The sequence below is a fragment of the Dinoponera quadriceps genome, unplaced genomic scaffold, assembly GCF_001313825.1.
Source record: "Dinoponera quadriceps isolate SergipeBrazil2010 unplaced genomic scaffold, ASM131382v1 scaffold894, whole genome shotgun sequence".
Taxonomy (NCBI): Eukaryota; Metazoa; Arthropoda; class Insecta; order Hymenoptera; family Formicidae; genus Dinoponera; species Dinoponera quadriceps.
The window spans coordinates 168917-183741 of NW_014555181.1; the positions used below are offsets into that span (position 1 = coordinate 168917).

General features: G+C 36.1%; 4 protein-coding genes across 10 annotated transcripts; 3 read left to right on the forward strand and 1 right to left on the reverse strand.

Annotated features, from left to right (window-relative positions):
* Positions 1-347: 347 nt before the first annotated feature.
* On the reverse strand, positions 348-6832 carry LOC106743187 (succinyl-CoA ligase [ADP-forming] subunit beta, mitochondrial). Of its 2 annotated transcripts, none has more exons than XM_014616776.1 (7): positions 6725-6832; positions 4499-4758; positions 3966-4128; positions 2760-3024; positions 2379-2683; positions 1999-2118; positions 348-1657 (listed from the first exon to the last, which is right to left on the reverse strand). In XM_014616776.1, the coding sequence occupies exons 1-7, from the start codon at positions 6788-6790 to the stop codon at positions 1487-1489; spliced, it is 1350 nt and encodes a 449-aa protein (XP_014472262.1). In that variant the 5' UTR covers positions 6791-6832; the 3' UTR covers positions 348-1486. The 2 variants fall into 2 exon arrangements, with proteins under 2 accessions (XP_014472262.1, XP_014472263.1); XM_014616777.1 differs by lacking the exon at positions 6725-6832 and adding an exon at positions 6184-6590.
* A 560-nt stretch (positions 6833-7392) lies between these two features.
* Positions 7393-8475, forward strand: LOC106743192 (prefoldin subunit 6). Of its 3 annotated transcripts, none has more exons than XM_014616786.1 (4): positions 7393-7643; positions 7739-7819; positions 7902-8097; positions 8155-8475. In XM_014616786.1, the coding sequence occupies exons 2-4, from the start codon at positions 7756-7758 to the stop codon at positions 8282-8284; spliced, it is 390 nt and encodes a 129-aa protein (XP_014472272.1). In that variant the 5' UTR covers positions 7393-7643; positions 7739-7755; the 3' UTR covers positions 8285-8475. The 3 variants fall into 3 exon arrangements, with proteins under 3 accessions (XP_014472272.1, XP_014472271.1, XP_014472270.1); XM_014616785.1 differs by having other exon boundaries at positions 7395-7643; positions 7750-7819; positions 8155-8369; XM_014616784.1 differs by lacking the exon at positions 7393-7643 and having other exon boundaries at positions 7656-7819; positions 8155-8369.
* Positions 8476-9021: 546 nt separating this feature from the next.
* On the forward strand, positions 9022-10222 carry LOC106743191 (COMM domain-containing protein 2). The gene is made up of 5 exons (XM_014616783.1): positions 9022-9292; positions 9358-9435; positions 9517-9599; positions 9663-9836; positions 9906-10222. The coding sequence occupies exons 1-5, from the start codon at positions 9226-9228 to the stop codon at positions 10110-10112; spliced, it is 609 nt and encodes a 202-aa protein (XP_014472269.1). The 5' UTR covers positions 9022-9225; the 3' UTR covers positions 10113-10222.
* Positions 10223-10316: 94 nt separating this feature from the next.
* On the forward strand, positions 10317-14825 carry LOC106743189 (rhodopsin-like). 4 transcript variants are annotated; one of them, XR_001374330.1, is made up of 11 exons: positions 10317-10583; positions 10712-10905; positions 11031-11269; positions 11839-11945; positions 12023-12129; positions 12304-12451; positions 12519-12629; positions 12752-12918; positions 13031-13151; positions 13982-14102; positions 14741-14825. XR_001374330.1 is itself a non-coding variant. In XM_014616778.1 (10 exons), exons 2-9 carry the CDS (start codon positions 10715-10717, stop codon positions 13140-13142), a joined length of 1182 nt encoding a protein of 393 aa, XP_014472264.1. In that variant the 5' UTR covers positions 10317-10583; positions 10712-10714; the 3' UTR covers positions 13143-13151; positions 13982-14213. The 4 variants fall into 4 exon arrangements, 3 of the variants coding, with proteins under 3 accessions (XP_014472264.1, XP_014472265.1, XP_014472266.1); XM_014616778.1 differs by lacking the exon at positions 14741-14825 and having other exon boundaries at positions 13982-14213; XM_014616779.1 differs by lacking the exon at positions 14741-14825 and having other exon boundaries at positions 13991-14213.

Here is a 14825-nt window from a genome sequence, read left to right on the forward strand (position 1 = left end):
CATTACGACGTGCGTAGCACGTCTTTCCACCGAAAGTGGTTAAAATCATTCATTGGGTGCACGGAAAGAACTGATGGGACGTTGTTGAACGGAAACCGCGCTGTAAGAGTACTGCGTTATAGGAGGGCTGTCGCAATTTCTGCTCCGCGTTATATGGAAACCGCGTTCTGAGAATACCGCGTTATAGGAGGGCTGTCGCAATTTCTGCTCCGCGTTATATGGAAACCGCGTTTTGAGAATACCGCGTTATAGGAGGGTTGACTGTATTGTGTTTAATTGTGTAGACTTTCATATTTATAGAAAGTATCAGGGTAACATAATAGAAAATGGACATAACATGCGCCATGTTACTTTTGGCGTTCTTTATTCCTTAACTGCACGCCTTGTCAGTTCTGCGCTCTTATTCTGTGACTCTTAACATATGTGTTATCAATCTTTGCGCAGACAAAATATACTACAAAATAGCTGCGCAACGAAATTTTTGTTACAGAATAAGGGAGCTAGCAACTTTGGTTAAAAGAGAATATAACATACCAGAAGGAGCACTGTAAGGTAGATGTAACGATTTGTTTGCCAAGGGTACGAAAATAAACTAAAATTACGTAAAATAATTTATGTATGTTTATATCGCTACATGCATATATTACATTAAACAGGCCTTTTCAGATGCGTACGTACTTTTCGCTTCCAACTGACGCGAAAGTTTCCATCTATGAAGAACAGATGTGCATTTGTATTCTTCACAAAAGTGCATGTCTATCCTCAACGGACAGATGTTATATTACACAACTTCTTAATACTGAATCACAGAACCCTGTTACAGGGCGAGCAATAAATTATGTAACTTCGTATAGCTCTGTATTACGCATCCAACATATTAAAAAAAAATATATATATATATATTAAAAATATCAGCCTGTTTTCCAAGTTTTAATATCCGACACAACGCAATCACTTTTGCAAAATAGAAATTGCACGCCTGCAAGATCCGTACCTCTTATCTTTCTATTCTATGAATTACACGATAATTCAAAAGACAAATTCGACACAATTCGGAAACGTACTCTTTGAGTGAGAGTGCGCGTTAGTATACATACGAAGTTAATTACTGTGCAAGATGTTGATATACTTCCAGACGTTCTTTAAATCTCAATGATCGAGTACGTTTCTTTATTCTTTTTTTCTCGATACATATTCTTAACCCTTTCCGACTTGAATTTATTTTTGCAAGTGAAAAAAAATTTTTCTTTCAATTTATTTTGTCTTGGGACACGACAAGAGTTACAGCGAGAGAACTTATAGCTGCTGCGATCTGTCGCAGCAAAGAACGGAATTCGGCTATATGATGCCAATTCATTATCCTTCAGTATCATTCGTCGCATATTACGTGCTGTCAAAGCCAGGAAAGTTAGTGATTACAATTGGAATCAGCCGGGCAGAAAAGGTTAATAACATATCAATTATATAATTACTTTCTTCTAGTTCTCTATGAAATTGCTGGTATCTCGAAATTGACACTGAGATTTTCGGATTGCGCCAACTTGACGATAGTCGACAGTTTCACCGCGACTCGTGCGGCCTCATCGAGATCGTCGATCGGCACGATCTTTAAGCCTGCGTTTGCAATCAAAGCTTTGGCCTCGTCGACGTTAGTACCCTGTAAACATCAAACGCATTCCAGTCGATTACACAAAAGCTCAATTGCTGTTATCAAAGTGCTCATAGTTGCTCATCAAACTATTCTTGGAGTCTTTCCTGTATCTAGCTTTGTACAGAGCCGGATATTAAGGCCCTAAAAATTTATTATAAATTTTTTAGAATCTTAATTGCAAAAGTTAACCCTATGTGTACAGAGTTAAATATGTTCGTGGAAAAGACTCTAAAAATAGTTGTAAATATGATAAAAAATTAAAATACAGGAAAGCGCAGATATGACGGAAAGTGTAGACACTTTTTGCTTTAATTGCTCCTGCAGAAAGTAAAATGGATGTACTCTACCTGTAGTCTAACGACCACGGGAATTTTTAAACTTAGCTCCTTAGTCGCCGCGATTATACCCTCCGCTATAACGTCGCATCTCATGATGCCTCCAAATATATTAACTAGAAGAGCGTGAACCTGCACAGAGAAGAACGTATAACAAAATTACCATATTAATGTTAAGAAATGTAAAGAAATTATTGCATCAATGTTCACAAAAATTTCTACAAACTGAGAATTGAAAAGAATGAATATTTCTCGTTCAACTTTTTCTTTCAAGGAAAAGATCTAATTGTTTCACAGGAAACCAATATAAGTCGTATTCTTTCATCGAATTCGCTTTTTGCGAAATGCCTCATCATATTATAACGACGCAAACAGCGATAGCGTTCACCCACCCGGGAATCGGAAGTAATGATCTTAAATGCCTCTTTCACTGCTGATGTTGACGCACCACCGCCAACGTCGAGAAAATTGGCCGGTTCGCCACCGTGCAGCTTTATGATGTCCATGGTGGCCATAGCTAAACCAGCCCCGTTCACCATACAGCCTATATTGCCATCGAGCGCGATGTAATTCAAGTCAAATTTGGCGGCTTCAACCTCCTTCGAGTCCTCCTGAGTCCAATCTCTCAAAGCGAACAGTTCTTTTTGCCTGAATTCAGCATTGTCATCAAATCGACATTTGCAATCCAAAGCAAAATCTGTAAAAGGAGTAAAAGAGAAAAAAATTAGAAAAGAATTTTCTCACTGAAATGTGTCATGAAGCCTCATACTCACAGTTTCCGTTAATATCCTCAGCAAGAGGATTCACCTCTAAGAGAAGAGCATCTTTCTTAAGAAACATTTTATAGAGGTTCATAATTATGTTAGAAATGTAGTCCTTGACGTTTTCGAGGCCGAGCTTAGCAGTTATACGCTCCGCTTGTTCTTTTGTAATACCCTTGTTAATGTCAATGGGTTCGTACATGATAGCACCAGGATTTGTCGCGGCGACCTCTTCGATGTTCACCCCGCCTTGGCTGGATGCTATTATGACGGGACCCTGCAATTAATTCATAAATTAATTAAATCATGAATTAATTTGTGTTTGTCGGAAATATCTTAAGGTTTCGAATATGTAATATAGATAGCTGGCATTTTATATATCTACTTGTGCTGCATTCCTTTGAGCGCTCATGAGCGTTATTCTATTTTCCTTTGGCATATAATGAACAGTAGGATATAATGAAAAGTAGAGTAATGCTTATAGCACGTGAGCCCCCAAAAAGAACTTGATTTCAACGACGGTTCAAACACTTTTCTTTTCTCTATGCTATTTGGAACACAACTGATGTCTAATGAGAGATTAACTTCTGAAAAATGATTAAAAAACATGTACTATTAGATATCCAAACTGCAATGAGAAAAGCGTTCAAATTGTATTAAATTTAAGAGTATACTGTTTTCTTATATATTTTCAATCCTTAATAATAATTTTAAGAATATGCCCGTAAAGCAATTTGCCAAACTCTGCCTCGACGTTTCGTAGATTTAAAGAGCTCGATGCATCAAAATTGTAGCGTGGTCGGTGCCATCAAAATTTCTTTGACACGTCAATAATTAATATCTGCATCAGATACTATCTAGACGCATTAAATTATATTTTATTAAAACATGAATAAATAAGCACATAAAAGTGCCGTCCAAAGACCTCCTTAACCATAATGAACACGCGTCTCCAAGATATAGATATTTTTTACAAACTCTCTCTCCTCTTATCATTGCCAAATTTCCCCCTATGTGTGACACCTTTGAAAAAAAAAAAATATATAAATATATATATATATATTTTCTCACGAAAAATGTGTTAAAGTCTTCGAATTTTCCCTTTTAATCACTACATGTCTCCAAGACATAAGATCGTTAAGAGTATAGAATAAAGGTTTAATACTCTAAGGTTAATGGGCGGTAAAGTGTTAGAATTTCAAATTTAAACATTCTTACACCAAAGGCTCTTTCCATCATGACAGCGAGGTAGTACTCCTTACGGGGGAACATACGTTGCGTCACCATCACAGCGTTGCATATTCGGCCAGCTTCGCCGGTTTGCTTCGTGATCAGCAATTTACCCAACATCTGACCTGCCAACGACTTGGCTTCTTCCGGACTGCCAAACGAAAGTGATATAATGATTCTTAATATATTTGGTTGAATTGTAACTTTCTTTTTTTGTGATATTTTTCGCGATGCGATCACATACGTGGTTATTACCAGGGACTTTTGAAAAGTTACTCATTGACAAAAATAACGCGTTACCCACTGAAGAGGGTATCGTTACTTGAGAAGTCGTTACAATTTCATCGAGTTTTGATGATGGCCTTTTTTTCGTTTCCTATGTATATACAAACGATTATATTTGTTACCATCATTCAAAAACACGTTACCGTTACTAATGAGAAAATGTCGTTACCAAATTGTTACTGAAAAAAAAAAATAACAACGTTACAAGTAACTTCTTAACCCTGGTTATTACTCACGTTTCACACATTTTTACTCCATTGACGCTGGACCCTTTGAAATGCCCCTTTCCTCTGCCGCCAGCGAGAACCTGAGCTTTCAAGACAATGTCCTTCGTCTGCAGGCCGGCAGCGAATTTGGCCGCCTCGTCGGGAGTTTTGGCAACGCCGAATTTCGGAGTGGGTACGCCAGCCTCATTGAGTAAACTGTAGCTGATGTGCTCGTGTACATTTAAATTCCTGGCCTGCTGTTTTGCTAGATTGGTCTTGCACGTTAATATCTGAAAATTTGCAAAATGAATATAGAACATAATTAATTGAAAAATGCTGTTGTCTCAAATTGTGTTTGAGTAGTTTTCTTTCGATGCACTTCGAGACGTGGCCAATAAGTTATCTTTCGATATATTCAACTTTTTTACATCGAATTATTTAACATTAAAGCAAAAATCATCCTCAATTTTACAGAGTGTCCGCAAATCATTTACAGAATCATTTATTTTCCTTTCGAGACACAGTCGGCAATCTATCTTGTTGAGAATTGCTCAAGTCAATTCCGAAGCATGTGAATGTGTGTTCAAACTATCCTACAAACGTACGATCAACATTCGATTCTTACGCGATTCTTTAAGATTGTGCATAGTAGAAGAAGTTTACACAGATTGATGAAACCATAGATAACAATGGCACGTTGGTATCATACACAAGATGAACAGGCTAAAATACATATCGATCATTATAAAACACGCGTGATATTTATAGTATATGAATTTATACTTGAAAGCTAATCAGCAATGAGTTATATATTACACGCATCTTTTATGCATAACTTGGCAATGACACTGTATGCAAACATAGGATTGCGTAATATCACTTTAAACTATAAATCAATTTTTATTATTTTGAAGTCGATTTTTTCCAAATTAAACGACGAATTTTGCAATTTTCTTCATGAAAATGTGTAGGAGGTATTATCCATCTAAGGTAATGCGAAACTTCATATTTTTCGAATTTTTATTTACGATTTAAAGACAAATCTTTAAACTTTAAGCATATTATTAGTTTCCTTGGAGGCAAATTTATGAAAATCAGAAGAAAACAACTTAATTTTAGAATATAGAATAAAGTGAGATATCTACCAATTACGAGACGAGATTTTCTCTTTTTTCGAGGAATTTTATCGTTTATTCACAGGGGTGCTCGCTACATTATTATTGACAAGTTTAAATTAAAAAAGAAAAAATTCATCTAACATATATCTTCTTTTTTTTAGATCTAAAGAAATAATTCAAATTCAGCACAGAAAACCTCCAACAATTGTAAAATAAACGGTCCGCTGAATGTGGCCAGTAATTTTGACAAATTTAAATAACTTGTCAACGAAACAAATGTGTCAACGTTTCTGAGATGATTTCTTTAAAAATGCAAAGAAATACGAGTATAAAACACTATCTCATACTTTCACTATGTCCGTGCATATACATTAATTTATGAGTGAAAAACTAAATTTTTTTTACAAAAATTGACAAATCTGTTATATGTGAAGAGAATTTCAGAGTTTGTTGAACATTTTCATTATTTTAGTACAGGCAAAAGAGAAAATTTGATTAATTTCAAAGAAGAAAGTTTCTGAAAAATTCCAACAAATACCTTACTTTCTCTGAAGAGTCAATTTTTAGGGAAAATCAGAAATTAAAAAAAAAATTCACCAGGTATGTCATCGGCGTAAATTTGACAACTGAGCACCTGCTCCGGAACGTCTCCCTTCCATTTTTTCCTTCCGAGAAAGCGTGATGTATGACTGAATATTTCCAAGAGAAAACTGATGACCAACGTTCACCGCGCGCGCGCGAACAATCGATCGTCCATTTTTTTCTTCGCGCTGCTCACAGTGATTCACCGCGTATTTGTCCCTCCCGAAATAGGACAACGATTATGATCGTACTCAACAAGTGATTCGACGTCTCTTTCTCCCCTTGGTGTAATTCCATTAAACGCAATCAGACGTGAACGGAGCATAATCAAAAGCCACATAATCAATTTTTCGCCGAAAATCGCACGATCGAACGCTCGGCTTCATATCGTTTGACCCTGGCGCTCAATTTAGCAGACCACTTTGCAATATGGCGGGACGTCCGTCTTCCCTCTCGCACTCCCACACTGACGTCGAGGTAATCTGTGCGTTCTTTCAGCGACAAGCGGGGTGTCACGAACGTGTAATCGATGTGGACGAACCGCTTGCTCACGTACCTTACAACTGTTGAAACGGCCGAGACTCTCCGCGAGTGAGACTGCTCGCGACAACATGGTGGTCATCTTTGCTCAGGCAACGGACTACCACTGAACGAGAATTTCAGCCTCACCTTGTTCCCCTTCCTTCCTACCTTTTACATACGCAACACCCGATATCCAATCAACATACCACTTTTCTAGAAGAGCTACACACTCATTGGATATTGCATAGCGCTGCAAGAGCCATTGTTTACAACGTTAACCCGATTTATTGTAGTTAGCAAACTCTCGCATTTAATTGGAGTATATTATCAGAAGAATCTAAAGATTGTTACTAAACTGGATTAACGTGTAAACGTAGTTCGAATCTACAATAAGTGTTGTCAATTTTAAGAAATTTTAAGAAATTAACCAATCAAGCGCAGTTTACAATGGGCGGTAGGACTGGTCTACAAACCCTTAAGAAATTGACCAATCATAGTAGATTATTCTTATTCGGCTGTGATTGGTTAATTTCTTAAGGCTTGAGTTTAGTTAAATTAGCTCTGATTGGTCAAATTTCAATCTAATTTCAATCCATAGTGTGATACTACCTAATCCATAGTGTGATACTATACTATGAAATTAGATCAATCCATAGTGTGGGTCCAATGGCGTTTTCGATTTGCTGACTCGATCCAACTTGGGGTCATCATACTGTCTATTGATTGGGGAATTTTAAAACAAGTATATTTTTGTTCTTCTTAACTGAACTGGTGCAACTGAAATGAACAGGTCATTAGTTTTGCACTAATTTATTGTACCGGTTCAATAGTGCAGCTAAAAAGAACAGACCATATATGTCTATGAATTTTTGGGCACACGTGAGGTTAACACGCTTCTGTACATACATATTTCCGGAATTATTGTTAAACGGTGTGCTTCTAACATCATAAAAGTAGGTTATTACGAAGAAATAAGTCTTTCTTTTCTACTTCTTTCATGATCGTTTCTTCTCGTAAAGATGCCCGATTCTTAATAGTTAAGTTTAAGTTTCTTTCTAGGTAAATATGGTGGAGGAAATTCAAAAGAAACTTCAGAATGAAGTTGACAAATTAAGGCAAGTCCAAAAAGGTCAGAAAACACCGTGTAATAGTTTTACAGGTTATTTCGTTTTAAAGTCTTATAACCTCTAATGTACCTAATACATCTTCAGACTACAGCAAGGCAATAAACAAGAGGCAACAATTAGATGGACAATTGAATGAGAACATCGCAGTTAAGAAAGAATTAGATCTTTTGAAGCAAGACAACGATGTTTTCAAGTTAATCGGACCGGTTCTTGTGAAGCAAGATTTAGATGAAGCTAAGCAAAATGTTACAAAACGCATGGATTACATCACAGCTGAATTGTAAGTCCGATCATTGCAGCTGAAATGAAGAGTTCCGAACTTGTGTATTGATTTCAGAAAACGTATGGAGGAATTGATTGCTACCTTGGATAAGAAAATGGATACTCACAGAGAGGCACTCGAGAAGATACAGCAAACGTTCCAGCAAGCTCAGATCAAAGCATCATTATCTCAACAGAAAGCATAACATTACAATCATACGGCTTTGTGAAGTTATATTTGATCGTGTAATTAACTATAAATACTTGAGTAACAAGATCTGTACAAGTGATGTACCATTTCTTGTTTTATTTATTTATACTGCGCACGAGTAATGAGTCATCTGGCTGTATATCACTTGAACGTATTCTATGTAAATTGAAAATAATGTGAATTCCACGGTATGTGTTTTCCTTTTAATTCAAGCATCCTTTCATCAGCAGGAAATGTCATTTGTGTCCGCTGTTGGACAGAGCTTACTGATTGGCGGCAGAAAGTGATTTGTCTCCTTTAAATATATTGACGAACTTCGTTAGGTTTCTGTCGTCAGTACGTTATCTGATCCTGTTTTGCTAGCAAACTGTTGACAGAATCTATAGCACAATTAATTTGCCACTTGATTGATCAAGTGTGTTAGTTGATTAGGTTGCTCTGTGCAAGTTACCCTTAACGTTACCATGTCAATGGTACATTTTGACAAAATTTTTGGTACTAAAATTTTATTCAGTCTTCCGGTCTCCGCATTGAGGGTACGAGGTTCGGGGAAACGCTATTTAACGCTTCATTCTATCTTTATTAAAACAAGGTTAGAATGACGCGTTTCCATTTCGTGATATCTTTGTTATTCATTGAATGCGAAACGAAATGATGTTTGTGTCGACTTGTATCACCAAATGGAAAGCGTCTTCCCGAATGCGCATCCTGAGTACAAGCTAGCGCAGTAATTGTGAGAATAGGAAAAGTGGAGGTAACTGACAGTCTAAGATTTAATTCAATGAAATTGAAGAAAGATGTAACATTAAAATGACCCGCCAAATATATATCAAGATGGCGATGGTAATGTCGCTTGTGTTAAAAATATGATATGAGAATCGTCACATGTATGTTAATCATTCTGGTTGTCGATTCGAACAAACAGTTCAGTGAGAAATGTTGCTAACATTGAAGCCGGATCACAAGAAGCATGTGTTGTTTCTAACCAAACAATCGCCGCCAGGTACGAGTGAATTTGAACATATATTTTATCACGAAAATGTGTCGTAATAATTGTGATTCTCGCAGTTCTACAAGACTTTTGCAAATTGGCCTTGGATTATTTGCAAAAGGGCCCGAATGTCAAAGTGTACAATGCTGCCGCTCGTAAGTAGTTGATTATTATTACTTTCAAATGATGCTACATCCTTTACGTTACTTAATATTTCAATTGTATATTTCTTTCAGAGAAATTAAACGTTGAACTGGACATGATTAAAAATTCAGTTGAGGGTTTAGTCAATCTCTTGCTGGAAACCTGTAAACATAAGGTAAAACCTGTAACAAAAATTTCATATAAATAGTATATTGTTCACTGTATTTGTATTTTGTAGTTGAATGCAGAAGATTTTCGAGATTCTGTGATTGCTCTAGGCTTCACAGAAGAGAAAGAGGCAATACTAAGTAAATTATATAATGTAAAAAAAGACGAGGTTACCGATGCTCTTAAAGAGATTGGATTTAAACAGGCCAAGTATCACGATATGGAATGGAGATTCGAAGTTCAGGTAGTACAGTTTTTATAGTTCTTTTTACAGTCACCTGATCAGTGCACAATTATGTTACCTGTTTTACAGACTGCGTCGAGGTGCCTTTTGAAGCAAGTTATACCACTCGTTGCTCTAAATCTGTCGGTGAAAAATCCCGACGACAGTCCCGAGATAGAGCATATTTTGCTACAAACAGATCCTACTAACTTACTTCATATGACTCAACAGTTGGAAGAGGCTCTGCAAGAGAGTCGTAGCCAACATATTCGGAGGATATCCAAAGCGATAAAATAAGACTTTCTGTGCGCGTCTAACAACATATTAAATAATATATATGAACAAATGTGAAGGTTTAACATAAAAGTATTGATTTGTATAATAAATGTAACTCAATGATTCTCCAATCACATTTGTCATTCGTCACATCTGTAAAGTTTCATTCCGGGCGGCTTACTCTAAATAATAACTGACATTAATCACACACACGTACAGATCTACTATATATGTTTCTATTGTACATTTTCCTTTGACTTGTAGTTGTTGGAATTCACATTTGAATATATAATTGGATAATTTTATTGGATCTCCCTGCATAAAGGAGGGTATATAAGAGAAGATTCTTTTGCACTTGTACTGTCGTCTACTACATATACTATAGTACCATTATAGGCTATTCCTTATTACAGAATATTGATGTTTTACAAATTGGAGTTTTTAAGTGTCTCAGCACCAGGAACATTTTGAGACACACTGCAGCATTAAAAAGTACGTATGCGGTGTATCTAATGTTTATTTTTACGGTATATTTTGAGCTACATCTCTCTTATAAATTTTTATCATGCTCCAGAATGTATCTGGAGCAAAAGAGTATCATCGTTTGACTATCTTTTTAGAAAATGGAGTCTCTCCCAATAGGCGCCCAAAGTCTGACTTCAACCGTTTTATACGGGCAATCCACTATGACATTCGCTGCTGATATCCTGACTACGGACCGGCCTCACTTTATGCGACAGATTATGGGTTTTAACAATCAGACTGTAGTGGATAAAGTACCTCCAGACATGTTACATTTGGTCGACCCGCATTGGTTGTTATTCATTTCTTCGTGTTGATATTGTTTAATTATTTTTGTATGATTAAAAAGTGCTATGTCGATTGATATGTACTTTTTAATGCAGGCTAACGATTATTAAGACCCTTGTCAAATTATAGGTATCATTTCCCACCACTGGATCCAATGTGGCACAAAATCTTAGGCCTCGTGATGATCGTGCTGGGATTTATGGGATGGTGTGGCAACGGCGTTGTGGTGTACGTGTTCCTGATGACACCTTCGCTAAGAACGCCCAGCAATCTTCTGGTAGTAAATTTGGCTTTCTCGGACTTCATCATGATGATCATTATGTCTCCTCCTATGGTAATTAACTGCTACTACGAGACCTGGGTATTAGGTAATGCAAACTTCCTACTTACATCATTGCAAAGTTCTCCCATATAATAGCACAAATGTTCTAAAGACGTCCTCCTAGAGACGTTCCAGAGATGTTCAAACATTTCTAGGACGTCTCTAGGATGTCTTTTGAACATTTGTGCTATATGGGCTCTTTCGAAATTGGATGTCTGTTAAGTGTGCATTTATATTTTAAAAAATATAAAGGCTAATAATGTTTTCTTTGTTTCTATTTATTAAAAAATTTTTGGGTTTACGAACGCTTCAACATATGCTATATTTTAACATTAATTAGCCTCACATAGCACATTTTATCCGGGGATATCCTGTGGAAGTTCAAATCTCTAAGGACTCCACCAAGTCATCCACAGATGAAGTATGCTATGTAACTAAGAACGATTTCTCAAGGGCTAAAAATAATAGCTGTTTCAAGTTTTGAAATATTGAGAAATTTCAAGTTTTGAAATATTGAGAAATTTTCAAACTTGGTATTCTTCAAGGAATTGGTTGTCTTAATCGTAGTAGTTTAAAAAACTCGCCATCATTCTAATAAATCAATTTCATGTTAAGGACCTTTGATGTGCGACATATATGCAATGGTTGGCTCTCTATGCGGGTGTGCCTCGATATGGACAATGACTGCTGTCGCTCTGGATCGCTATAATGTTATAGTAAAGGTATATATAACATATTTTCATAGAGAGAGTGTGTTATGTGTGTTTTGATAAAGGGAAACTAAGAAGTACCTTTACAGGGGATGGCAGGAAAACCACTCACCATTACGAGAGCGTTACTCCAAATTTTGTTTATCTGGATATTCAGTTTAATATGGACCATTCTACCAATGGTGGGATGGAACAGGTAACGTCAATAAAAAATAACAATATGCATATAATAATGTATTAAAAAATAACAATAACGTATTTACTACATATGTGTTACTATATAATAAATGTTAATAACATTAGATGATAAAAAAATCATGAATTTAGGTATTTTGGTAAATAAGAAATTTTTACATTTTTGCATAATTAGGTATGTGCCAGAAGGCAATATGACCGCCTGTGGTACGGACTATCTGACCGAAGATTGGAGTTCCAAGTCTTACATCCTAGTATACTCGATATTCGTGTACTATATGCCGCTCTTTATTATAATCTACAGCTATTATTTCATCGTTTCGGTAAATAGATTACAATGTTTTTTAAGGGAAAGATCGGCATTTGTAGCTATATTTTTAAAACCAACAGACAGTAGCTGCCCATGAGAAGGCAATGAGAGAACAAGCGAAGAAAATGAACGTCGCGTCCTTACGATCCGGAGAAAATCAAAATATTAGCGCGGAAGCGAAGCTGGCAAAGGTGAGCTGCCAAAGAATATTCGCTGAGATTACGATTGCTATTGTTAAATACTTGCCGATTTCCTAAAATCATCAGAGCTGGATAATATAACTAATTAATCAATGACTTTTAACGAGTTGCAGGTGGCTCTAATGACTATTTCCTTGTGGTTCATGGCATGGACTCCGTATTTGGTCATTAACTATATCGGTTTGTTCGGTGGTGCTAACATCAGTCCTCTCTCCAGCATTTGGGGATCTCTTTTTGCGAAGGCGAACGCTATATATAATCCCATTGTTTATGGAATTAGGTAAACCATTGGTTAACGTAACTCAATTGATGGTACTCAATTGATGATATATCAGGCTAATATTGACCACACACTAATTGATCAATTGTAAATAATACTTTATTTGACGCAGTCATCCCAAGTATAGAGCAGCGCTAAAAGAGAAGTTACCATTCCTCATATGCGGCTCGACTGAAGAACCTGTGAAAGTCGCAGAGACAACATCCACGACGACGACGGCGTAATGTCGCAGGGTGAATTCCAAACATTGTGATATAATATAGTTCGAGTATATATAAATATGTCCGAAACTTTTCTTTCGATCGCTCGTGAGTAAAGATAGAATGGGTTAAACCGAGCGGAAAAATTCTCTACCATTTTACAAACAACTACGCAAACTTTCGAGTTATTAACGATTGAAAATGGTCATATATATATATAAACTTTAAGTAATGACTCGAAAATTTACGTTTTAATGGTACAGTATTTTTTTTTTGTTCCGAGTGGTCTACAGATATATGATAGCTGTTGTACGACAGATTCAATATACTGATGTCTGTTGCTAGACAACAGTCCGCTACTATATACTTGTAGATTAGGCCAGAAGAAAAAAGTCCTTCATCATTTTGCAAATAACACGCAAATTTTTCAGTTATTAACCCTTTGGGTACATTTGACGAGTGAGACTCGTCATCTGTTTACTTGGGCATAAAATGTATTACTTTTACATATTAATCCATATAGCGACAAATAAAATCCGTCCCATGGGCATAAAAATCTTCAAATAATTCAGTATTCAAAGGTTAATTAAAGAAACCTTTATATATGGCCATTTTTAATAATTCGAAATTTTGCGTGGTTTGCAAAATGGTAGAGGACTTTTCTGTTTAACTCAGTTCTACCTTCTTCGCACAAGCGCTTGTACGAAATATACCAGACAGTATCTTATATACTCCTACGTGCATACACGAAAAGTCAACGGATGAATGATATCGAATATACACTAATCAATGATTGTAAATTTGCAAAGGTAATCTGTAAGAAACGTGTGTAAGAAAATTTGTAATTTGTAAAACTTCAATAGCTCTTACAGATGGCCGTTTACGCGAAAGGCTACATATACGAGATTTCGAGTGGACGAAATGTTTTCAGACATGAGGAATTCCTGTTTTCATTTTTCAGTTTTATTCTTCCTTTCAGTTGAGGTGAGTTAAGTATTACCTTCGCAGAAATGAGCTATAAGAGGCACTTATTGCGTTATATCGATAGTATGGAAAAAGGATATTAATCAATAAATCGTTTGGCATGTACAATGATTCGGGGGAACTTTCTATTGCGATTTTATTTAATTTTAATAATTCTTTGTAGATTAAGGCTCCCTTCGTTAGTAGTCATATTATATAACGTTACGAGAAATGACATGCAGTAAGTTTCTCGCAACGTGTGGCTTTTTTAATTTCCTCTGAAAAACACAATGAATCTTGAAACCGCTGCAAAATGTGCAGAAAACTGAGATATCTGGCTGACATGTCACGTGGAAAATCGCAAAATAATTCTTGAAATAACGGGTCGGATTCTTCCCACATGTCGGTCTTAATTTTCTATACAGTGGTTTCAAAATTACGAAATTATTGTGTTTATCGGGGAAAATTTAAAATAAAGTTACATATTGCGGGAAACTTACCGCATGTCATTTCTCGCCTATGACGTCACAAGACCAATATGGAAGAAGCCTTAATATTAAATTAATATTTACATTTTCTTGATTTACTGGATTAATAAAATTGATTAATCTCGTAAATCATATTACCAGATTGGTAAAGATTTTATATCTTTATTGTAGGTTAATAAAAATGCAATAAATACATGATAGTCTTTTGGTCGTCGTGCGAATAATGATATTCCATGGAATTTCGGCTGGATTAAAA

Excerpts from the sequence above, each read along its gene's own strand:
- LOC106743187 (XM_014616776.1), bottom strand. The coding sequence starts at position 6,790 with ATGACCACCATGTTGTCGCGAGCAGTCTCACTCGCGGAGAGTCTCGGC. Across the intron at positions 4,759-6,724 it reads GCCGTTTCAACAGTTGTAAG|ATATTAACGTGCAAGACCAA; the intron begins GTACGTGAGCAA and ends GCAAATTTTCAG. Across the intron at positions 2,119-2,378 it reads TCATTACTTCCGATTCCCGG|GTTCACGCTCTTCTAGTTAA; the intron begins GTGGGTGAACGC and ends TTCTCTGTGCAG.
- LOC106743192 (XM_014616786.1), top strand. The coding sequence starts at position 7,756 with ATGGTGGAGGAAATTCAAAAGAAACTTCAGAATGAAGTTGACAAATTA. Across the intron at positions 7,820-7,901 it reads ATTAAGGCAAGTCCAAAAAG|ACTACAGCAAGGCAATAAAC; the intron begins GTCAGAAAACAC and ends ATACATCTTCAG. Across the intron at positions 8,098-8,154 it reads GATTACATCACAGCTGAATT|AAAACGTATGGAGGAATTGA; the intron begins GTAAGTCCGATC and ends TATTGATTTCAG.
- LOC106743189 (XM_014616778.1), top strand. The coding sequence starts at position 10,715 with ATGGAGTCTCTCCCAATAGGCGCCCAAAGTCTGACTTCAACCGTTTTA. Across the intron at positions 12,130-12,303 it reads CCAATGGTGGGATGGAACAG|GTATGTGCCAGAAGGCAATA; the intron begins GTAACGTCAATA and ends TTGCATAATTAG. Across the intron at positions 12,630-12,751 it reads CGGAAGCGAAGCTGGCAAAG|GTGGCTCTAATGACTATTTC; the intron begins GTGAGCTGCCAA and ends AACGAGTTGCAG.
- LOC106743191 (XM_014616783.1), top strand. The coding sequence starts at position 9,226 with ATGTTGCTAACATTGAAGCCGGATCACAAGAAGCATGTGTTGTTTCTA. Across the intron at positions 9,293-9,357 it reads AACCAAACAATCGCCGCCAG|TTCTACAAGACTTTTGCAAA; the intron begins GTACGAGTGAAT and ends TGATTCTCGCAG. Across the intron at positions 9,436-9,516 it reads AGTGTACAATGCTGCCGCTC|AGAAATTAAACGTTGAACTG; the intron begins GTAAGTAGTTGA and ends TATTTCTTTCAG.